This window comes from Gavia stellata, chromosome 33 (genome assembly GCF_030936135.1).
Source record: "Gavia stellata isolate bGavSte3 chromosome 33, bGavSte3.hap2, whole genome shotgun sequence".
Classification (NCBI taxonomy): Eukaryota; Metazoa; Chordata; class Aves; order Gaviiformes; family Gaviidae; genus Gavia; species Gavia stellata.
The window spans coordinates 1,301,232-1,325,436 of record NC_082626.1 but is presented as its reverse complement, the minus strand read 5'-3'; the positions used below and the strand labels follow the sequence as shown (position 1 = coordinate 1,325,436).

The window sequence follows — 24,205 nt, the reverse complement described above, 5'->3', positions numbered from 1 at the left end:
TACAGTGGCACGGGTGACACCAAGGCAGGGGTGACACCAAGGATGGTGACAGTGACATGGGTGGCACTGGGGGGGGGTGTGACACCAAGGGGGGGTGACAGTGGCACGGGTGGCACCGAGGGGAGGTGACACACGGTCCCCATTAGCATCACCCCGCTCCATAAACCCAACCAGGAGGGTGCCGGTTGTCCCCAAGCTGGGCTCCCTTGCCCCATCCCAGGACAGGGAGGGGACACGCCGGGGAGGGGACACGCCGGGGGTCTCACCTTGAAAAGCTCGGCCAGCTGCTGGCGGGTGGCCTCGAGACGCTCAAAAGCGGTGCTCGGCGCGGGGCGAAAGCCGCACAAGCTTCCTCCAGCGCCGGCAGCTCACCGCGGCTGCACCGTCCTGCGGGCGTGGGGGACGGGCTGGGGGACACCGTGCCCCACGGGGGGACCCCTGTGTCATTCCCCCCCCGGTCCCCCGCCCTTACCTGTCCCCCATGTGGACATCGCAGAAGAAGCCGTCCTCGGTGGCCTGGGCGCTGCAGAGCGTGGGCCCCGTAAAACTGCTCCGCCACCGCCCCCAGGACGCAGGCGCCGGACCGCCAGAAAGCCTGGGGAGGGGGGACACGGAGGGGGGGACATGGGGGGGGACATGCGGTCGAGGGGGAGCGGAGCGCGGCCCCCGGCCCCCCCGTGTCCCCGCGGGGACTCACCTCCCGTCCCTCCGGCGTCGAGAAGTCGAGGAGCTCCAGGTCGGCGTCGCTCTCCAGGGGCCGGTCGAGGTCCTGGAGGGTCCCGTTCACCCGGGCCACCAGCGCCGCCTCCGCCAGGCCCCCCCCTGAGGGGGACACAGGGGGACACCGTGGGGAACCCGTGGACCCCGCGGAGACTGTGTGGGGGACCCTGGGGACCCCGCGGGAACCCTGGGGACCCTGTGGGGACACTATAGCGACCCTGGGGACCCCGTGGGGACACCGTAGGGACAACAGGGACTCCATGAGGAGCCTGGGGATGCCATGGGGACCATAGGGACAGTGGTGGGGACCCCTGTGAGGACACTGGGGACCCCGTGGGGCCCATAGGGACAGTGTGGGGACCCTGTGAGGACACTGGGGGACCCCGTGGGGCCCATAGGGACAGTGTGGGGACACCTGTGGGAACCCTGGGGACACCATGGGGACAATGGGAGACCCCCGTGGGGGACCATAGGGACAGTGTGGGAATCCCGTGGGGACCCTGGGGGATCCCATGGGGGACCATAGGGGACAGTGTGGGGACCCTGTGGGAACCCTGGGGGACACCATGGGGACAACGGGGGACCCCGTGGGGACCGTAGGGACAGTGTGGGGACCCTGTGGACCCCATGGGGACCATAGGGGACAGTGTGGGGACCCCTGTGAGGACGCTGGGGACCCCGTGGGGATCATAGGGACAGTGTGGGGACCCCGTGGGGACCCTGGGGACACCAGGGGGACCATAGGGACAGCGTGTGGGGACCCCGTGGACACCAGGGGGACCATAGGGACAGTGTGGGGGACCCCGTGGGGTCCATAGGGACAGCGTGGGGACACCCGTGGGGCCCCCGGCCGGGGAGGGGAGGGAGCGGCCTGCGCGTACCCCAGCTGCTGCGCGGCCACCTGGAAGGGGGAGTGGTCTGCAGGGCCCGGCCGGGCAGGTGCCCCCCCCCGGGCAGAGCGATGCGGATGGGGGTCCCCCGGGGTGGGGGGCGGCCGCCCCCGGCTCCATCCCGCGGCTCCTGCGCCGCCCGCAGCTGCTGGAAGAGCCGGAGGCGCTCGGAGAGGTGGGGGGTCCGGCCCGGAGACCTGGGGACGGGGGGTCAGGGGTCAACGTGGGGTCAACGTGGGGTCAGGTCGCCCGGGTCCCCTTCGGAGCGCGAGGAGGCGGTGGGCAGAGGCGGGCAGGGGGGAGGGGTGGGAATGAGGGGGGTGGGGGAGGGGCAGGACGCCGGGGTCCCGGGGGCGGGGAGGGGGTTGGGCGGGCCCGAGCGCACCCGGTGTCGGCGCGGGGCTCCCGCGAAGAGCAGCCGCCCCCCGGCGCGAGCGGACGGCATGACGGGAGGCTCCGCCCCTTCCGCCGCCGACCGGAAGCCGGCGTCCCCTGCGGGGCGGGGCCAAGGGAGCGGGGCGGGGCCAAAGGAGAGGGGCGGGGCGGAGCCCACCTCCAGAGGCGGGATCGTCCCTCCCAGGGGCGGGGGCCGGAATCCCCGCCCAGAGGCGGGGCCAGGCGAGGGGATCCGCCCTCGGGGCGGGGCCAGACGCTCGGGTCCCACCCCCCCCCCCCCCGTGTGCGTGTGTGTGGCGGGAGCGGCGCGTGCCGCCTCAGCCCCGTGTGTGTCGTCCCCCCCCCCCCCAGGGAGGCCGCGTTGGACTCGCCCGCCCGTGGGGAGCCCCCGCGGTGCCGGCGGGGGCAGGACGGAACCACGGACACGAGCGGGGGGGGGGTAGGCGTGGAACACGACGACCCACGGGACCCCCTCACGGCGGGTCCCTGCGCCTCAGGGCCCCCCCGGTGCTCCCACAGCCCCAGGGGCCCGGAGGGGAACGGGGGTTTCGCCAGCACCGACCCGGTGCGAGGCCCGGCCGGCCCCGGGGGGCCCGGAGAGGGGAAGGAGAAGCCCCCCCGGGGGCCGCGGCCGAGGGATCCCCTCAGGGCTGAGGCGCCCCAGACCCACCCGAGCGCACGCGACAAAGAAAGGACCCGCCACCTTCTCGTTTTCTGAATTTTTATGTAGATATTTAACCCTACACCTTTATCAAACATATATGATGGATTCTAGCAACTAAAAAAAAAAAAACAAAAAACAAAAAAACCCAAAAAAATTAAAATAAATCAAGTAAAATTCCAACTTCATATAAAAGCCGCCGGCGCGGCTGCGGGGCGGCCCTGGGCGGGGGGGGGCAGCGCCCCGAGCCCCCCCGCGGGCTCCGTCTGCGCGTTTTGAACGATCCGAGAGATGGAATTAAAAAGTGATTATTATATACACACACGTAGAAAGTCAACAGTGTTCCCGGGGGGTGGGTGGGGTGGGGGACCAAAAAAAAAAAAAAAACGAAAAAAAAAATCAAAAAACCAAAAAAAACCCCCAAATAAACCAAAAAACCAACCAACAGAGGACAGATTCTTCCCGAGGCGGGTGAGCTGGAGGGGGGACAGCCTGGGGGACCCCTCCTCGCTCCCGGGGCGCCGGGAGCCAAACAGTCCGGAGATCATCACAGGGTGGGTTTTGGTTTTGTTTAATTTTCTTTTTTTTTTTGCCTTTTTTCGGGGTGGTTTTTGCCAGCTGGAGGGGGAGCGGCGACCGTCGCTGCAGAGAAAGGCACAGGAGGGGTGGGGGGGTCTCTGCCACCGCTCGGACCCTTCACTCCTCCCTGCGGCAGCGATTTGGTAATCGGCTAAAAAACAACATCCCAACAGCACGCTTCATCTTTCCTTGCGGTTTTTTTTAGGGTTTTGGGTTTTTTTTTTTCGTTTTTTTGCCTTTTTTTTTTTTTTAAACTTTTTAAACTACTACTGGAAGTTTTTATTTCAACAGCAACGCTTCTTCTTTTCGTTAAAACTTTTTTTTTTTTTGCCTTTTTTTTTTTTTTTCCTAGTCTCGCACCAACTGGGTGGGCTTGGGAAATAAACAACCGAAAAAAAAAAAAATACAGAACAATTTAATTTAGGAGAAGGTTATGGGGCTCTGGAGGGCAAGAAAAAAAACCCCAAAAATATGGAAAAACCAAGTGAAAGCGCTACTCCGCTGCTCTCTACAGCGTCCGGATGCCTTCGCTCGGGAGCTGGGCGTCTGCTTCAGTACCTGGGGGGGAAGAAGGGGCGTTTTGGGGCGAAGAAGGGGGACCCCCTCCCGAATGGCGGCCGGGGCCTTTTCAGGCTATGGAAGGGGTCTCTGCTTACGAAGGGCTCTCGCGGCCTGAAGTCAGCCCGGGGGGTCCTGACCAGCACCCCGCCGCGGCTGCCACCGTCCCTGTGAGCGGGGGGGCCCAGGCCGCGGGCCGCCCCCAGCTGCTCCCGGGAGAGGGGGGGTGAGCGCCCCGGCCTCGCGGGTGCGGGAGAGGGGGGGCTGCGGCGTGATCCCGTTGTTGGGGCTGGGCTACCGGCTCCCGGGGCGCGGCGTGCACGGCAAAATGCTCTTTCATCGTCCCTTGGTGGATCGTACCGTGCTCCTTGGGGAAGGCGCCGGTGCCGTGCTCCACCGCCATGGGGGGCGGCGCGGGGAAGGGGACGCCGCCGTGTTCCCCGGCCGGCGGCGGCTGGGCAGGGAAGGGGACGCCGGCGTGCTCCCCGGGGACGGGGGGCGGCGGGGGCGTGGGGAAGGGGACCCCGGCGTGCTCCACGGAGGGAGGCGGGGGGACGCCGTGGGGCAGGGAGAGCGGAGCGGAGGTTTCCTTCGAGAAGGGGTTGGCGTGATCCACCGACGGCATGCGGGGAGGGACCGCGTGATCCCTCGGGAACAGGCTGCCGTGGTCCTTGGGGGGGGCGGCTGGGGGCCCGGCGGGCGGACCCACCGGGTCCCGCTGGAAGGGAGTCCCGTGCTCGATGGGAGGCGGCGCGAGGGGCGGCGGCGGCGGCGGCATGTGGTGCTCGAAAGCGGGGCTGAAGTTATTCGTTCGGAAGTTGTTGACGCTCTCCTGGAAGGGCGGCACGTGCTCCTTGTACGGCGCCGGGAAGCCGCCCATGCCGGGCAGCTCCGACGTGCCCGAGGGCCCGTTATCGAAGGCGCTCCCACTGCTGCTCATCTCGAACCAGCCCGCCGCTCGGCTCGCCTCTCGCCCGTGTCCTCTGTTCCCCTTCCCCAGAACCCGGATGGACTCCACGGTCTGGATGGGCTCTCCCGACATCCCCCTGCTCGAGGCGTTGTGGTAACCCAGCGTTTCGATGGGGGCCCCTTTCTCCTCGGTGCTGTCGGGCAAGTCCAAGCAGGACGAGGAGACCCTGGTCTCTATGCGGTAGTGCTCCTCCTGCGGCTGCGGCTCTCCCTTGGCAGCTCCGGCCGGGCCGTGGCCGGATAAGCTCACCCCCTCGCCAGAGCTACTTTTGGAAATCTGGCCAAAATGCTTCTCCTCGGAGGGCTTACGGGAGGCGTTTTTGAGCATGTTCTTGAACTCGATGGTCGACGTGGCGGAAATGGAAGAACCCAACGATTTCTCCACGCTTGCCGCGGACGCCCTGCCCGCGGGGCTGGAGAGCGGGTTTTGAGAAGAGAAAAGCGAGCGGTGGGGAATCGAGTGGGGCGAGTCCGGGTATTGCTTCTGCGAGAGGCCAGAGTGCACCACTGATTTCGGTAAGTTGTTGTGATTGGAGTCCGGTGTGAAAAACACCTCGTTCTTGCTGGGCGAAGGGGAGCCATCCGAGGTGGAGTCGCTTCCCCTGAGGCCGTAGCTCCCGTACATCCCCGGAGATGACGCCAGCGGGTCGCAGCTCTCGCTCTGATCGAGAATAGACCTCATCGCCTGCGGGAAGGAGGACTTCACGCCAAACTCCTGTGATCTTTGACCGTAGCTGGACAGGACCGGCTGGTACTCTGCAGCTTCAGAGAGTTTACTCGATTTCAAGATAGACTTGGCCGGCTTCTTCTCCAGGTTTAGCATGGCCGATGGCGGCGGCCCGGAGTAATCGAAGTCGCGGTAATCTTCGTCTTCTTGAAAAGAGGTGTCTGGGTAAAACTTCTCCTGGGAGGAGTCCATTAAAGAGGAAGGTATCTCCATGCTGTCTGCAGACGGCTTGTACAGGCCGGCTGGAGACTCTCTGCCGAGGCCAAAGGGCCGGTAGCTGTGCACGGAATTGGGGATATCTTGGGGATATCCGTCGTCCCGGCTCTGAAGAGGTGACCTCGTGCTGCTGGGAGTAGAAGAACCGGGGCTCATGATTTTCGACAGCAGGGAGATAGTGTCGACATTGCTCGACGTCGGCTTATCCATCATCTCGTCCTGGGTGGGCGTCCCGCTTCGCTCATCGCGCACCGGTGTTCCGTCCACATTGTCCATGGAAGTGCTGGTAGGACCACGCTGGAAGTCAGCCGCATGACTTTCCGTTGCGATGCTGGACCCTAAGCTGCTGAGAATCGGAATATTCAAGTTCAGACCACTGAAGCCAGGATTTCCCTTCAAGAAATTGTGTATCTTCATCTCCAGGCTCGGAGAAGGGGGTTCCGATTCCAGCTTCGCCTTTGAAATTTCAGAGGATTGACCCAGTGAGGTTTCTGTAGGCAAAAGGGAAGAAGGACTGGTAGGGTGGGAACTGGAAAATCCCAGGGAATTGGTTGGCGGCTTAAAACTGGAGCTTGACAGCCCTGGGGTATGTCCGACGGGAGCCTTATTAACTGAAGTTGAGGAAACCTCAGCAGTAGATGAGTTTGGAGAATAACCAAAACTTTTGGATATGAAGGACTGGGTATTGGAAGGAATATTCCTCCCCTTCAAGCAAGGAACAGTCGTGTTGGCTGGCGATGCCGAAGTGCTCTGTGACGCAGTTTCGCTTGTCTGAACGGTATTTCCAGCAACACTCTGAAGTAAGGATGACAAACCTGGAAAAAAGAACGCTGCGTTCAGATATTCAGGGAGGAGGCAAGTCAACTCGAGCCACCGTCAAGGGAAAGGTTTCGGCGTTTGTACCGCAGATGTCGTTCCTTAAAACGACTTCATGTTTTAGCCAGCAAAATGACTGGATTTGGCTGCATTAATATTGACGTTAGCACCCCCCGAGGTGCAAACTTTTGCCAGAGGCTCAGATTGATCTAGAAACATAAATTACAACATACATCTGAATAAGTCGGGTAACAACTCATCCTGGCTTTGTAGCCAGCTGTAAAAAACACTGCACTACTACATGCAAGGTGCAGAAGCAGGAGCAGCACCTCTGGGAAGGTTTCTGTTCTAAAAAAGCGCTCTCGGAGGCACAGGGAAACCCCAAAGACCTCTCTTGGTCTCCTGTCTGGTTCAGCGCCCTTCCATGAAGTGTTCTGCATAAGCGCGCTTTGGTCACGGCAAAAATACGAAGATGTACGGAAAAGCAGTAAAACTCACTGGTCCGCAACATGTATGCTACCTGAAAGAAAGCCACCTGCATTTGCCAAAGACCTAATACATTCCAAATAAATTTTTCTCCCTTCATTTTCGCTTTAGGGTAAGCACAGCAGCACGTTTCAGCGCGGCCACTGCCATCAAATACACAGTTAGCCATTCCCTCAAGACCCACTCCGGTACCTTGCAGTGCTGGTGCAGTCTGAGTCTGGGTTTTGGAGAGAGCAGACAAAATACTTTCAGGAGTTATTTCAACTTTGGAGAGAATATTTGCTAACGGATTTGAAGGAGCAGACGGAGTCCCCATGACAGGAGTCTTCAGGCCACTAGTAAGAGCTGTTGGGCTCGTCGGGGTTCCCGGAGAAGGTCTCGAGGCGGGACTGACACCTAGGACGGAAGCACACACCACTCACGTACGTTGCTTCGTTAGTTAACGGAAGCTTTTTTTTGGCTCAAGTTTTCCCACAGATACAACTGCAGCAGAGCTCCACCGAGTGTGAGCAAGGAGCAGCTCACGAAGCCGACAGTCGTGTGTCAGAGAGACCGAGCCAGATCTTTTAAGTAGTAACTCATTCATGTTTATTTGGAGACAATTAAAGCTTTAAACAATTACAAAACAAAACTCCATTGTTAGCTCCGTTAACCAAACACCTGGGCTAGTACGGCTTCAGCACTCACCTGTATTTTTCATTACAGAAGTTAAACTGCTAAGAATGGAGCTGATCTTTGCCAGGTCCACGTTGGCCAGGTTGGGCAACGCAAGCGCTGGCGACGGAGGGACGGGCGCTGCGCTCACCGCCTTCGGAGCCGGAGGAGTTGGAGGAGTCTGGGCGGGCGTCGTCACCGTCACCGAAGTCGTGCCTGCTGCAGCGGTAGACGGTGCCGCTTTGGGGACGCTTTCAGTCTTCACGGGTGCCGAAGCTGGAGCAGCCTGCTTCTCCTTCCTCTCTTCCACTGCACGAGGGAGAGGGAGAACAAGACCAGAACCGTCACTCTGTCTCTGAATTACTCAGGGTACGGGATTTTCAACAGGATCCTCATCGTTAGGCACGTTAGGTCTGATTCCCACAGGCTATATAAACGCATTCGATGAGTGGTTTGGGAGATGGGAACAATCACGGCTAGATCGGGACTTCCCTGCCTGTGTCAGGGGTCTGGGGCAGGAGATCGAAACCCAACAGCACCAATCCACAGCACAACAAGGGCTGTGCGCATCCGTTACATCCCAAACGAGGCTTGGAAGGACTCTTTGGTCTCGACGCAATTTCTACACGACAATTACTCCCCTGCTCCCGCAGAACATACCAATAATTTTAGATGTATCATCCTCCACATCAGAGAGCTCCATGTCTTCCACATCCCGATTATCCGTCACAGGCTCCGGAGAGATCGTCTTGCGGCTTCCAACTGCCGGAGATCGGGAGTTATCCTCCTCCCCCATCCCCTGGAAAGGGGACTCGGAGCCTGTCGGGGATGGGGCGTCCATACTTGGAGAAGGGACAGGAGACTCCTCCGGATCGGGAAGCGTCGCTTTCAACTGGTCTAGCTTTTTCTTTAGATTGCTCACTCGATTAGCGAATGTTTTATAAGCCTAAGAAAGAAAGGACAGCAGACTGAGTATCTTTTATAGGGAGAGAGCATGCCTCAATTAATTCCCTAACGAAGAAGCACATGGCCTTAGAAAACAATTTCCAATTACCCGTACCCTGCGGTGAGAACTCTGCAGTAAGAACTCAGCTTTTCAGTGTGACTTGCAGAGCAAGGACCACAAAAAAAGGGGACGGTAAAACCTTTTTCCAATGACTTAAAACAATTTTCATTAAAAAATGCTTTCTAACAAATATGCTGCCTGTTTGGGGGGTTTTTTGGTAGGGTTGGGGGCTATTCGTTGTTTTTACAAGGCTTTACTGAATTCTTTCTTCGTTTCTTCATCTAGTTTGCATACTGACCACAACTGGTGCAGTTTCCAGAATTTAGGATTTGTTAGACTACCTGTAATTTTGCCCCTGTTTAAAAATGCAGAGGGGCCACAAAATTCCAGCAACATACACGAACTGAGCGTCTGACCCATGGATTTTTGTAGTGTCTCCTCAACTCTGCTCTCTTTTGAAACCATTTGTACAGCAATCACACCAAAATTCTTCATTTGTGAAGAAAGGGATGATGCATTTTCTAGCCTCTGAGATGCTTCGCGAACACAGGCGGATGTCGGTCTGCCTGAGGAGGATCGAGGAAAAGCGTACTTACATTTGCTACCACCTTGACTTCCTTATACTGAGCTTCGTAAAATATACCGGCGTTCTCCAGGGCTTCAGTGAGAGAGGGGCCATTTTTCACTTGCTTGTCTAAGCCGTTTACAAACTCCTCCAGCTTTGAACTTGCTTCTTCAAACTCCTTGGAGAACTTCTTTCCTCCTGTTTTGTCTGCAAGGAGATTAACACTGCGTAAATAAGCTGCGATCTGCCAAACGGGAAATCAGCTCTCAGAAGCGTGTCCTCAACCGCAGCAATCGGGAAGTTCAGACAACGGACACTGCATCACGCCGTACGCTCCCCAGACCACCCCATTCATCCATCGGTATCCATTAAAAAAAGAGGCCAAGTTGCTAGCAGTCTATATGTTTTTTCAACTAGTTATTAGCGATAAACAAATTCAAGACACAGAAGTGTAAAATTTTACTCTTTCAACTACCCAGAGAGCGTACTTTCACTTTGGAAGAGCCAAAAATCTTGAGTTTTCTTTTTCCTTCATTACCATATTCCAAGAGTTCCTAACAGCATCAGGGTTCACAATGTCCACGAGTCACCACCACTGTAAACAACCATTTTCAAAGACCGCAGTCGTGGATTACCAAGCAGAGCTAGCGCTAGCTGCAGTTTTACAATTACATTTCCTGTTAACGCGGCTCAACATAACTCATTTCATTTACCCCTAATGTGCGCTGCTTGCTATCGGACTCACAGTTGGCATCCTCAAACTGTAGCCACTGATGGGTGCCTTAATTAACTTAAATCCACAATTATTTAAGGGGTTCTGAACACATTACGAACAATGCATTTTTTAACAACATACGGGGGCATGTTTGAATAGTACAAAATACATCTTCACTGAGCTCTGTGTCTGCGGGTTTCTACGAACAGGTTCAAATTAGTAAAGGTTTTAGGCTCCCGCTTGGTGGTTCTTAACTGCACTTTGAAATTTTGGCATTTTACAGACAGAGTTTGATTTCTGGTCTAAGGCTCAACAGAACCGAGGAGCTCCTACAACTGTTAGGATACATATTTGCGCCTCCTTCACTTACATCAGGTTTTGTACGTTATACGCTGTCTTTACCTTTTAAACACTTAAGTGTTTCAGTGCTGCACACGTCCACTCTCATCGTGGAAAGCTGCTTCTCTTTAAGTTCTATCTGGTCTTCTGAGCGCTTATATAATAGCAATTCATCAATGAGAGACTGTGGCTGAAAAAAATCAAACAAGAAAAGCATCCTCATCACATTCCGCGGAAGAGAAGCCCCGCCACGCAGAGCTGGCAGCGCAGACCTGCTTCAACGACAAACAATGCTCCAGTTCAAGACCATTTCTGAACAAGAGCTAACGCAGAAACAAACTGTGTGAATCTCTGGCTTTTTAACCCCAAATCAAATAGATCAGTGGACTCAGGCTCAGGCAGGGGCTGTAATTCCACAAGTCTCCTGGCTATGATGGTTAAGAGTATGGACAGGCCTTTTTTATTTTTTTTTTTTTTACTCTACTAGTGCCCATGCATTTCGTTAACACACCACACTCCTTTGGGGGACCTAATTTAGATAAATTTCTCGCCACCAAACACCCTTAACTCCTCCTTCACTAGGACGATCTGACCGTACGCCTCGCTCAGCGCCGCCTGTAACAGCCAGCCCCTCAAAGGGCAGGACCCGTGGATTTCACGTAGCTCCCGAGAAGGCAAACTTCTCTCTTGTACGAGGTTACCCCGGTTACCGGTGTTTCCGTGGGGAGCTTCCGCACCACTCCAAATGCTTCCCTGCTGCCTTGCTGTCCATAACAGCGCACAGAAGGGGTGGCAGCCCTAACAAGACTCAGAACTAAAATGTCTAGCAGGCATTATACGCCAAGGAACAAAAAGACACCTAACACTCCAGCTTCCCATCAAGCTTATGCTGCTGGTGGACGTAAGCTACATGAAAACTACAGCCTAAGGATGGAGGTTAGCGCAACAGAGTATTTCCACTTGCAAACTTACTCTGAATTCGGCAACAATCTTGGACTTCAAAGCAGCTTTGGGGTTCGTGGATGCTGTTGGAATAAAGAAAAAGTATAAAGAAACCAAGGAACTACACCCCGACTAAAAGTAAGTCGCAAAAGGCAGTTCTAATGAAAATATTTTAACATAATTCAATGAAAGACTCACAGGCTGTTGTTTCTCATTACATTTTCCCCTCCACACAGATGTCCCTCAGTGCTCTGGCTTTCCGTTGGCTAATCAGGACACAGTCACGTGCGGCTAGAGTGTGACTGAGGTCAACAAATTATACTACCGCCTTTTTTTTTTTTTTTTAACGTGCTATAAAAATTTACTGTGCATACCTTTTCCAGCTCTACCGTTGGGAAGACAAGTCCCTGCAAGGGTTGGTCTAACAGCCTTACCCGATGAGTTTATACCTCTCTACAAGGAAGGTAATATTATTTCCTAAGTGCCAGACTTAGAGCTGACACACGCAGCCCAGCGTTTCCTTTGGACGGGGTCTCCCTTCGGTACTTACTAGGCCTAACCACACTCTCAACCTTAAAAACTCTTACACCTCTAATCTGACACCTTATTAACAGACCAGGGGGGAAGGAATCCCACTGTGAAGAGACATTAAATCCACAGGTTTCTGGACAAAACAGGAGAAACATCTGATAAGAAGCAAAACACTAAACCCTTCATCCATGCTGAATATAGCACATTTCTGTTTGGGAAAGCAGCTTGTGATGTTAAGCCAAGTCATAAAGGCTTCCAAACTCTTTCGTTAACCTTCTGATCTCAGCGCTTGTACAGGCGGGCGCATGCCACATCTTACACCTAACGTTCCACCATCTCGCTTTACGGACCATTCAAGGCTTTAACGTATAATGAGATTAGTAAGACTGGTATATTATAAATGCACTTCCTGCTAGACTGCTCTCCTGGTACTGTCGGACGCCAAAGTTCATTATCTGCACTGTCAGCTTCCAGTTTTCTTTTATCCTAGCACCTAGTTTGCTGTTGAAGATGTGTTCCTGAGCACGAAGGTACTGTCCACCTCCTGCTGCCAGAGTACACGGTTCTGTCTGTCTTCTCTCCATCTCTGAATAGTCTAACGCCAGTTTCCAAGAGGTTCCACCAGCTCTTTCCTCTACTGTTCATAACCTCTGCTCTCATAAAGATTAGTTACTTTTTCATACTTCATTCCTTTAAAAAGTGGTTCTCTAGCAACAACTCCTTGGTGCTTTACATATTAGGCTGTAAGGAGCTTTACGAGCCTGGAAGACGCATGCTGGCTCATGTTTTAGTCCAGGTACTTTGCCCGGTTTGGGCTAGCCTTTCTTCTGTTCCTCAAGAAGGCAATTTCTATATTAGTTCAGAGAGTTCACATTGTTTCCTTACTTTGCGATTTCTTCCACGGCTTATTCGGTTGTTTGTTCAGAGTTTCTTTCAGCTGCTTCTGAGTTTTGAAAGTGGTACCTGGAAAACATTTCAGTTTTTGCAGTCTGGCATTATGGGATTCCTTTTAAGAATCTGGTTTTTGGTGCCATACGGTTGCACGGTAAAAGAGTGAACAGAAATTTGTTTTAAAACACCTAGACCAACTTCCTTAGATGAGCTGCTGGATGCCCAAGAGAACCTAAGTTTACTCAGGAATACAGCAACCTGTGGGATGGTCTTCCATTTTTAAATCAAGTTTCTGTTTGCCCTTACACTAAGACAGTTCAAAAATCACAGTAATGAGCAGAGTGAAAAAAGGAAAAACACAAGGCATCTAAAAATAAAACCATACCACTTAGCCATATTTTAGGTTTTTAGGCAGGCTTTGATGAAATCAGCATTCAACAGGCAAGTAATGGAAGCCGGGAAAAATAGCCACAATACCTAATTTACAAGTAATCTGAAATATTTTTGTTTTCCAGTTACGAAAATCAGAGATTTCAGAACGTACGCATAAACTTCGCTTTTCGACATGCAACGCCCAACTAAAGTCTTTTCACGTGCCAAAGCCTGAACCCGAGACACCGTGTTTCTCCTGCCGTGACGACGACTGGCTCTCAAAACCACACGTGAGGATTTCCTGAAGCACCTTTGGCTCTTAATGATGCAACCAAGTAAAGCAGAAACGTGGACTAATTTCCTTCGAGTATTTGCATATCGGCTAATTTCTGGTTTTAACTGACTACGCGTGTTTCCAGTTAACATTAGCCACTGCAGCTTTTAAGCAGAGTTCTTTCATAAGTACTCGAGGACACTTCACCCTCCAGTTTTGCTTCCAGCCTCTTTCCTACACCACAAATATTATCAGTAAAAACAACTTATTGCTAAAACAGAGTAGAAAGGAAGGAAGCCGCCTCTGTTCCTCACTCTACTGTGGCAGCGTGAGAGTCGGCTCACGCTCAAGGGAAGAGCCAGGGACACAAGCCCTCTACCAGGGCACTGTGTTCAGGGCTTGTAGGATCACTTTACCTTCACGTTCTGTTTACTCTCAGCTGGAACAATTCCAGCTTACGTGAAAGTATTCAGAGCTGTCTTTAGAAAGGTACAAAAAACGTGAAGCAGATCAATTCCGCTCACATACAACACCTCGCTACTTTAAAGTCTGCGCTAGGTGCAAATGCAGAAAGGACAGGCACAATAAACTCATTTTACTCAGCGATTCCAGACGTTTTCTTTAACCTCACCGAGCTCATGCGTTAGTTTGTAAGGTAAGAAATGCAAAGGGTAAGTAACTTACTCAGAGCTTCTTTTAGTGCCAAAATGGTTTCCTCAGGGTACACATTTCTGTCCTCCCAGATTTTGAAGATTCTTTCGATAGACTTGGAAACGGATGGATCCCTGAAAAAGAAGAGTGTATTGGGTTTTCTTTCCCCCCCGCACTGTAATTGCTCATGATTCTAGAATGGATAATAATATAAATAATTATGTATTTAAATCAAAACTTTAAGCAACCCTGCAGACTGAGAAGTTCTCTGTCCAGGTGACAACTTTAGTTCTACTGCAAGGGGTCCCAGCGAGACCAAGGCAGCATGTCCACACGCTTGGAGTTAAGCGTACACACGCTTCCTTATCGTAACGCATCAGGGCCCTTTTTTTGGGTAAAATTAGAAGGTTTCAGAGCGGTAGGAACATCAACAGGATTTCTCTGAAGCCTTTCTTCATGGGAAAAAAAAATTGTTACTCTTCCAAAGCAGCTTTCTATATGTATGCTCTGGGGAAAAAAGTGATTATTGCAGGGCGGGGGAAAAAATAAGACATTACTCTCTTCACAGAGAAGAGGAACTACTTCAGAGATAAGTGACTGTACAGCAGGCGATCAGAGGTGTTGAACTTCATCCAAGAAGACAAGCTCCCCCACTCATCTCTGATTGCACATCCCCTCTGCGCCTAGCAGCGTCAGCCTTGGGAGTTAAGCAATGTCATCTGTAAGAATCTCCAAAGAAAGAACGAAAAGGAGATGGCCTGGTGTCAAAGAGTGTATCTCGTCCAGGTGCTTCTGTTTCAAGGAAAAAAACCAGACAAATAAAACATCCGTAAGCAACCACTCTCAAAGCCTGTTCTTCCTAGACCCCCGAGGCGGCACAAGGGCACAGACCCAAGGGACAGCTCTTGGGATAAGAGAGGGAAAACGCATAACCAGACCGGTCGTCACCCTGCTAATCACCCAAACGAAGAGCGTTTCCTGCAAAGCAACCCGAATTAAAGTTCACGCACCTCAAATTTAGCACTCTGAGGGCAGCATGCAAGCCCGAACCTTGCCAACAACCAGAAGCGACTGCCCCAGAGGACTCGCACTTGGAATAATAAACTCTTAATTGGAAAGTGGAGCTGCCACCGCCGCTCCCGGCGGCACCCGGGCGGCAGCTGGCACCACAGCAGGGCTCCAAACCCAGAGCAAAGGGGCTGCTCTGCACCCTCAGGCGGTGGGTGCTCCGCCAGGCAGAGCTATGGAAGGAAGGGTGCTGCACAGAGCCGTTTGGGTCAGGAGGGACCTTTTTAAAGACCACCCGAGCAGTCCTCTGACTCGACTTGGAGCCCTGCTGCATCCGCGTTCCAGCTCAGGGCCCCAAGAAAGAGCGATGCATTTTCTGGCCACTTTCACTGCTTTTTAAACCAACTGGAAGAAGTTTGGTCACCGAGATTCTGCCGTGGAGTGACACTGCCGTCCCCGGCCACGCAAAGTTTTGCAGAGGGACAGACGGGATGACATCACCTGGCACGGCCAGCGAGGTCCACGTGGAAGAGACAAAAATCTTCCATTGGGGTTCCTAAAGGGTAGCCAAGTCAGACCCCAGCAGTACACAAACACTGAAAGATGGAAGCAGCAAGTTGACAGAACTTTTAGCCATTTAATCATTTCTATACCAACATCTGGAATAGGACCGGGCTTGGTGAAGCCTGTTGGGGCTATCAAAGGATCGGTCACTTGCAATTCTTGCTGTAGCTTTTCCTTCTCTCTTTTGCTTTGGTAGCTGATACTCCCAGAATTTTTTCTCCCTCCTCCTCATTGTTGGCATCTATTAATGGTATTTTCAACTTTCTCTTCTGGCAACTTACATTTAAATATAAGCTAATGAGCAGTCCAACTTTAACCTCTTCCCTGCCTCGTGCTACGTTCAACCATCTGCCGCTTCAAACTCTGTTCCAAAGACACACAAACCAGCAACATCACATTATTACTAAGGAACTGCTTTGTATTTTTATTATGCCCTGCCCCTTAAAGACCATCTGATTTGAGGAAGATTTGGAAATCAAAACGGAGGGCAGCAAGGCACCCTGCCTCGCAGGGGGATAACGATGCGACGGGGCTCACCCCACCCGGACACATGCCAGCGCGAGATCTTTTTGTCCAACATTACTCTTATAAAGTCTCCAATTTCCAGCGGAGCACAAAACCACCTTTGAGGATGCGTTACCTCGAACAGAAATAACATTTTAGCAGCGCAGGAGCCAGAGAGAAGCTCGCAGAAGCCAGGCAGGGATTAGACTGGCATCTGCGACGCTTGTTCTCACAGTGGTCGACCACAGGCAGATACCAGGAGACTGCAAAGACCTCCTCCTCCTCCTCTTCCTCCCTGTCTTGTCACACCCCTCCTCGTTGTGAGCGCTACCCCGAGCCTGCCATGGTTCCCCCCCCTCCCCGGCAGCAGCACAAGCCACCGGTGCTGGCACGCAAAGAGAGGGCAGAGCTACAGGGCACGCACGTTATTGGTGCAAGACTTGCCCCTCACACCGCTTCACGTGGTAATTTTACTCAAACGAAACCCCCACACAAATTAGAAGCCAGCTCTACGCCCATTCTAGCACTCTCCTTGTAGAGAAGCTCAAACCCACACAGTCGTTCGAACAAAATCCTTGAAATTTTGCTGACGTTTCTAGGGAGTTTGAGATGTTAGAAGAAAAATTCACATTTTTTGAGACATCCAACCTTCCAACACACCGTTACTTACTTCACTAACGAAGCGGCTTCAGGAAGCACTTCTGCAAACGTATCACGAAAGACAATCGCGTTTTTTCTCTTGCAGTTCTGTATGACGTCATTGGCCAAGTAAAAAAGATTCAGTCGATGAGGAAAGGCAGCTAAAGACAAAAAGAAAATTCATATTCATCATCAAGTAGAAGTAGTCACGTCAGCCACATTTTGATAACAACATTTAAGTGCCTGCTTTTGGGGGGGGTTTCAGCATTTCTGTCAACGGCGCATCCAAGGGCAAGCCCAACGGTCAAAACTGGGGACTAGAGAGGAAGACTTCAGTTTACAAATAATTTCCAGATCTTCCCAAAAACGAAATGTTTGGTAACGTCAAGCCTCGACTCTGACTTGGGCTTCGAAAGGACACAAAAAGCCGTTGACCCCGTGCTATTTCTGTGATAGCCACGTAGCAAGAGGAACCATAGAGCCAGAAAGATCAGCATCGCTCATGGTAAGAGGCCAAACACAAAATGGCACGAACTTTGGCAGGGGAAAAAACCCAACCGCTCCAGAGTGTGTGTTTGGTCCGGTCTCTGGAACTCCAGCATCACCTCGTTTGGCTACTGACTCAGTGCAACCTCCCGTTTAATGATTTAGAGGCCACTTACTCATATTTTCGAAGAATCACCATGTATAAATCTCCCTTTTTTAAAGCTGTAGTGGCTTAAAATGGTCTCTAAGATCAGCAGGTTTATCAGGGAGGTTTTACCAGGCATGTATCTATGTCCATAGCTATCCAGAGGGCACTTACTACAGACACAGAGAGATCTTCTCCGCATCCCTTCAAATGCCTCCTATTAATAAACCAATGTTTGTTAGTATGTTTAATAAGCGCTGCCAGTTCCTCGGGCATAGCTGCCAGGATGGCCCTTTCCAACGTGTGATTTAGCACCAGCCAGGCACCAGCTTTTGTGCGGCACACAAAGGACCCCAGACCCCCGTCCCTTCTCCTCTAGAAATCCATTTCTCCAAAAAGGCCTCCCCTGTCCCTGCTGAGCTGGCACTGACCTTCGCACCCAGACCTCCCACCCGCGGCCATACTCCAAACAACGCACCTCTCATCTTCCTTATATTCAGCTCCAAGTTTAATTATTTCATCAAACCTCTTCTTCAGTCAGCCAGGAACAGCGCTTGTAGCACAGTAAGCTCATCCACATGCTAATTAGCTTCTTCACTTAATTTAATGACACAATATGAGGATTTAAATATAGGAATGGTGACAATAGACGGTTTTGTTTCACGTGCCCGTGAGCTCTATCAGGCTCCCACCTTCCTTCCAGCTGTACCCCAGCCACTTTAGTAATCAGAGTTTTTATCTACAAATCCCTTTATTCTCCATCCCACTTCATTTTCCAGTTGTCCCTAACTCAGCAGAGCCTCTTCCCACAGAACAGCGGCACTTCGTGGCTATCCTGGTCTCCGGGTTTTCCATTGGGAAGCTCTTAGCATCATCCCTGGTCCAGAGCCCTTGGTGGGAGCTTACCATTACTGACACCGCTCCTGCATTCACAACCTGTCGCAGAAAAACCCCAAACCACCCACCACGGCAACTCAGTCTCCGGCAGCTCCGCGATCTCCTCCTGCTCAAAGCCAACCAGAAATAAAGCCAGGATTTTCACAGAACTCATTCGCGCCTTAGACCGCGCCTAAAGAAAAGCCACTACATGAGTATTTTCCAGCCAACAATAAGCTCACATGCTTTTATTGGAAACTAATTGTTAAGTATCGCCTCTCTCTTTTCTAACATTCCTCTCTGCGAAGAGGGTCAGTAGCCACCGACAGACTTCTGGCAAGGAGCCCAGCAAAACAGGATCGCAGCCACAGAAATACGGGGTTAGTTCATTTTTAGTATACTGAATGCAATTATTCAAAAGCCTTATAATAAAGGCAGAGAATCCCTCCTCACGAATGACACAGCGTGCGTGCGTATGGGAAGCTGGGCATGAAACGTTGGTGCTTTCCGGGACTCCTCTCTGTGCACAACTCTCGCCCGTGCTCTCGCACACCTTTCCTGCAGAAGGGCTCGATCCCGGACGAGGAATCGGCACCAAGCAAGCAGACCCGGGTCCAGCACCCACCTAGCACAGGAGTCCTGGCACGCAGCGAGCTCGCTTTAAAAGCTCAGGCCAGGAACATTTTGACCATACGAGCTCTACGCTGACCTACCGATATTAAGGGATAATTTAGCAAGTTATTTGTTCAAAATGAAGACCTTTCACAGAAGGCAGCCTCTTCGGGAAAGCAAAGTTGAGGATACATGCAAAGGCTTAGTTTGGTTTGATCGTCAACTCCTCCACAGGTTGATGCGGTGAAGCGAAGAGCCTCCACGAGCTCCTACAAGCGGCACCGATTCTTCCTGCTCGTTGCTGGCACCCGCCAAGTGTCACCACAGACCGGTGGGGGAGCAAGAAGCATCGTCCAGCCCTAAACCTGGGGCAGGAACAGGGCCGCAGCTGGCTTCTCACCCGTAACTTTGCCCCTCACGTATTTTCCAGCTATTTTTTTGCTGAAGGTATTTTTTATCCTTCTCACCAGGCTACTTCAACACCGCTCTGGCAGCTGCTGTGTCAAGAAGCCTCAATTCCCATGTCCCAGAATAAGCAACAAACACAACAAGCCCAAAGATTTGTTACCAGAAACTGTGATTTACAACCTTCACCCTAAACGTGCTTACACGGCAGATTGGGGTTGGTTTGTTTGAGCGAGAAGTGCTCTGTTCTGCCCGGAGGGCTGGAAATCCAACCAGAGCGGTGCTGCGCTCGCCTGGCTTCCCAAAATGATTCGGAGCCAGCTTTCCCCAAAACATCAGCCTCAATAATCTACCAGATCATCATCCCATCAAAATGGGTTTTCTGAGATTTAATCAAACCCCAGCAGTCCACTGCTAATTCACCCCCTGGTCGGTCACTGGATCCTTTTTCTATCCTGGCAGAGACAGTGCTGATTTCAGATCTTATGACATAAGGCAAAATAGATCTTGAAGATATATAAACCTTTGATTTAAATAATTCAATGCATACACAGCCTTCAAAAGCAGCAGAAAAACCCAGAGCCAGCTTCAAGACCAACACCATAAGGAAGAGGCACAGCTCGCACCATCACCTCCACCACCGTTTCCACAAGGCTGAACGCAGACCCCAGCCAAGCAGAATTAATTTTGCTCCTTGATTTAGAGCTAATATTTATAAAACAAGATTATCCAAATTGCACAGCAGGAAAAATCCATGCTAGACCAAAACCTAGGCTACAGACAAGCTGCACGAAGAAAACCAAGTGCCTTTGGGTCCAAGATGCACTTTGTACAAGAGGTTTCAACCACGTTATGCAACTGGCCGTATCTGACGGGTGAACAGCTTCTTAATTACTCTTAGACTATCTCGGCTTAAACCGGAGAGGAAATACAGACAAGAAACAGGAAATTTTATAACTGAGCCCACCCTAGCTTTTTGCTCAGCTCCAGGACAGCTGCCTGCTCCACCAACCGACGTCTCAGGGCGGCCGGCGTGCGATGTGTCCAGTTTAACTCGCATTTAAGAGCTGCTCGCGTGGACACACCAATAAGACAACCCTCCTGCAAGAAAGCTCTCGATTCACAACAGAAACTTCCCAGAGGTACAGTTATCGCAGCATTACCTCGCAGAAACATTTATATGCAGGACATGGTTTAGCGGGCATGGTGGTGTTGGGTTGATGGTTGGACTTGATGATCTTGCAGGTCTTTTCCAACCTTGATGATTCTGCATGATTCTTGGCCAACAACTGCAGCCGTGACCTGCGTGTGCTCAGGACAAGCCTTGACCCGGGAAGGAAGACGTCCATGCCCACAGCAATGTATTTAAATACCAGCACTCTTTTTTTTTTTCTGAAAGGACCAAATTCTTTGTCCAAATAGCCGCATCTCTGTTTAAACTGGACACTTGACATCAGCTGAAACAAATATCTAACAGCGAAGTGCAGAAAAATCCATTGAGATATGGTAAAACGCAGATGCTAGGAAATACCCACAGCAAAATGCAGCCGTCTCCTCTCAAGAGTATGCAGGGGGAGAGGGACTGACCAGCCCCTGGGGCGGGAGCACCCACGAGACCACCAACACTCAGGCAAAGTCCCTTCACAGCCCGAGGCAGGAGCACCAACCGCCCCGCAGGCCAGCCCAACGCCTACTTACACTGATTTATAGAAGATAAAGAATAAAAAGGCCCATTTTTTTCCCCACGCACTTGACATTTTCTACAAGCCTCCTGCAAGAAACTGCCCTCAACCCAACGCCGGCATCGCTGGAGAGACAGCGGACAGGAACTGCCCTACTCAAGGGCCTCACGTGTAACGGAGATGCACATCTAAGAGATACAAAGGCACTTCTCCCCCCAGTTAAACACAGGTGCCTTCATCTTCACCCAGGCAGAGTGCCGAGATACAGCCCCCGATCCCACTACATCCATCCTTCACAAGGAGCTCCCTGGAAAAAGCAGCTTTTACACGTTCTGAGAAGCTTTAGAGTTAAAATATTTAAAAGCTGGGAAAGGAACCCAAAAGCAAGCCATACTCGCCGTTGTTATTACCACTGAACTCTTCTGGTTGGGACTGGGACTTCCCACTGCGTGAGAGCACAGACAGGTCCTTGGGGCAGAGAATGAAGTGTACCACGAAGGGAAAAGCAGGGAAAAAAAAAAGCCCCACATAAGCGGGAAGTAACTAAATACTCAGGGCTCAGGGCACAGCAGCATCTCGGCCGCTGTCAAGGGTTTTAGCTAGTACCTCGGATAAGATGCTTAAGGAGGAACTTGGACAAACACGAGGGGTGTTGAGGGGAGATCCTCGCAAGGGCTGCACAAGGGAAGCCTTGAAAGTGCTCGTACCAAACGAAAACAAAAAGTCCAGGCTGGTACCAAGGGCTCAGGGGCAGGAGCTGACAGCCCAGCAGTGGACGTGAGCTGGCAGGGCAGGAACTGAGCGTGAAGCGTCCTGCAAGTGGGAACAATTAAATTACTTTTGATGAGCTTAGGAAGGAGTAACAGAGGAGTGCAAGGGAGAAGAAAGGGGCAGCACCAAAGCAGCATCTCTGGAAGCTCAGCTGCCTTGGCCAGGAGCTGAAAGACGAATGTCAGCCACAAAGAAGCGGCAGGAGTCCAGGGAAGAGTCTCCGCTCCAAGAGCCAGTGGGATGGGAGCTGTAGGACGATAAACATGGGGGAGTTGCGCTGGCACGAAGGTGCCGCGCTCCCGGAGAGTGGCCGGGTAAAGTGAAAACCTGCTCTGAGTTACAGGCAGGGAACGAGGAGCTGCGTTGTGGTGAGCCTGACCTACAGTGAGACGTTCACTGAGGTCCTAGAAAGGAGCCAGAACGGCAGCTCTGACAAGAGACACCAAGTCCAGAGAAGCGTGCACATCCCGAGGGGAGACGGCAGCTGGATTTTGTTCAGAGGGGGCGTGCTCGGAGCAAGAGGGGGAAGAGGACTGAGGACAGTCCCCCGGGACACCCTTGGTGATGAGCACTGTCAGAGGGGAGAGGATTTCCAGGAGAGGTGGGCAGTGACAGCAAGGCAGGATGGACCAGCGCCAGCCTCTCCTCACCAGCAGGTCAGTACGGACCAGAGGACAGCCCTCGGGCTCTCACCTTACTCTCTTTGATCGCGCGGTGTGTGGACAAGGAAAAAAAATGTAAATCAAAATTTGGGGGGTAGAGGGCCCTCCACATATTGCAGAAGGGCCTCAACAGAGAAAACAAACTACCCCAAATAGAGAAAACAAACTATCCCAAATAGAGAAAACAAACTATCCCAAACTCTAAAAAAGGTTCAGCACAAACCAGAGCGACGCTTTGGGATGGGAACATTATCTTTGTGTTACTGCAAAGCTTACTTTAACTCCTGCGACAACAGGCAAAACCTTCACACGGCAACAAGACAGCAGAGATAACGCTACCTTGTTTAGACTCGTGAAAACATTAACTTTCCCACTCTCGGGTCACCGCCGCGTCGCCTGCGGGCGCTCGCCAAATCCGAGCGTTGGCACCCAATACTTATATGTGGCCACAACAGGCTGCTTCGCCCGTGGAAAGGGACAGCGACCGTCCCTCGCCCCCCACCGCGCTGAAAGCACCTTTCCCCCCAGCCCTCAAAATAACGTTTTAGAAGATCCCGGGCAAGCGCACGCAGAATTCAGGAGGTTGAAGGTGCCACCGTTCAGGTGCAGCCACGCAATTTGTGTTTTTCTAAGGGTGACAAGGCGATGCTGAGCACAAACCCTACCCAGGGGCCACGCGACGCAGACCGATTTCCGAGCGATCAGAGACCCTCGCGTTTCAGCTCGCTGCCAGATGTCGGGTCCCAAACCTGCGCCCCATCTCCTTCCCCCCTGCGGACCCCCAACCGCAGCCAGCGCCAGCCGACAGCCTCCGGGCCCCCGCACCGTCCTCGCCCCGACAGGCAGAGCGGGACGAAGCGACGTAGAAGCGGACAAGCACCTGCCCGAGCGCAAGGGACGGTCCCCCGCGGTCCCGGCCCCCCCCCAGCCGCCCCGGCGCCGCGCACTCACAGCGGCGCAGCCACTTCATCCAGTGGTAGACGATGGTGCTGTGGTGCCGCTTGTTCTCCAGGCACCAGGAGGAGAGGCCCTGGATGGACTCCATCGTGTTGGTCACCGCCTGGAGCTTCCTGTCGAGCGAGGCCTCCAGCGCGCCGGCCGAGGAGGAGGAGGCGGCGGCCGAGGAGGAGGAGGCCCGGCCGCCGCCTCCGCCGCCCGCCGCCATCTTCCCGCCCTGCTCGCCCAGCCGGGCCGCGCGGACGGCGGCGGCGCGGCCCTCCCCGCTCCGCTCTCGGCCCGGCGGGGCCCGGGCGGCGGCGCCTCAAGGAGGCGGCGGGGCCCGCCGCGGCGGGGCGGGGAATGCGGCGGCCCGCTGCGCCGGGCCGAGGAGAGGCTGCGGGCGGCGGCGCTGCCCCGAAGGCGATCGTTCGGCCGCGGCCCGTCGGGCCCGTCCCGCTGCCCCGGGCGGCGGCTGGGAGCGGCGACGGCGGCGCGGTCACCGGCCGGCCCCCCCCGCGCGCAGCGCCCGCCCCCCCGCCGCCATTTTGTGCCGGGCTCCCTCACACGGGCCGCCGCGGCACCCCCCCGCCCCTCCGCGCCTGCGCCGCCGGCTCGCCGCGCCTGCGCCGGCCCGCCCGGCCCCGCCGCGCCTGCGCCGTGCGCCCCGCCCCTTTGCGCGGGCCCCGCGCGCCTGCGCAGGCCCCCGCCGTGCAAGATGGCGGCCGCCCCCGGCTGTGAGGGGGGCGCAGGGCCTGGTCACAACCCCGGGGCTGGAAAACGGCTTCGGCCTTTAACAAAACAAACAGTTTATGGTGTAAATAAAGGAGGGGGAGGCGGCTCCTGCCCCCGCCAGACCCCCAGGGGCGGCCTGCGGCCCCCCATTCCCTCCAAGACACCCTTGACAGCAGGTCCCCCCCGCCCTCGTTCCACAGACAGCGAAGGCAAAACCCGGGG

General features: G+C 53.6%; 1 protein-coding gene across 1 annotated transcript; it reads right to left on the bottom strand.

Moving 5' to 3' along the window:
- Positions 1 to 3,775: 3,775 nt before the first annotated feature.
- Positions 3,776 to 23,477, bottom strand: RPRD2 (regulation of nuclear pre-mRNA domain containing 2). Its single transcript, XM_059832208.1, is given in 13 exon segments — positions 3,776 to 3,990; positions 3,992 to 4,077; positions 4,079 to 6,531; positions 7,211 to 7,414; positions 7,706 to 7,981; positions 8,333 to 8,618; positions 9,275 to 9,450; positions 10,361 to 10,487; positions 11,270 to 11,322; positions 12,656 to 12,733; positions 13,992 to 14,092; positions 16,705 to 16,834; positions 23,264 to 23,477. Coding segments are annotated over 13 exon segments (4,377 nt in total). The 3' UTR covers positions 3,776 to 3,797.
- Between the last annotated feature and the right edge of the window lie 728 nt (positions 23,478 to 24,205).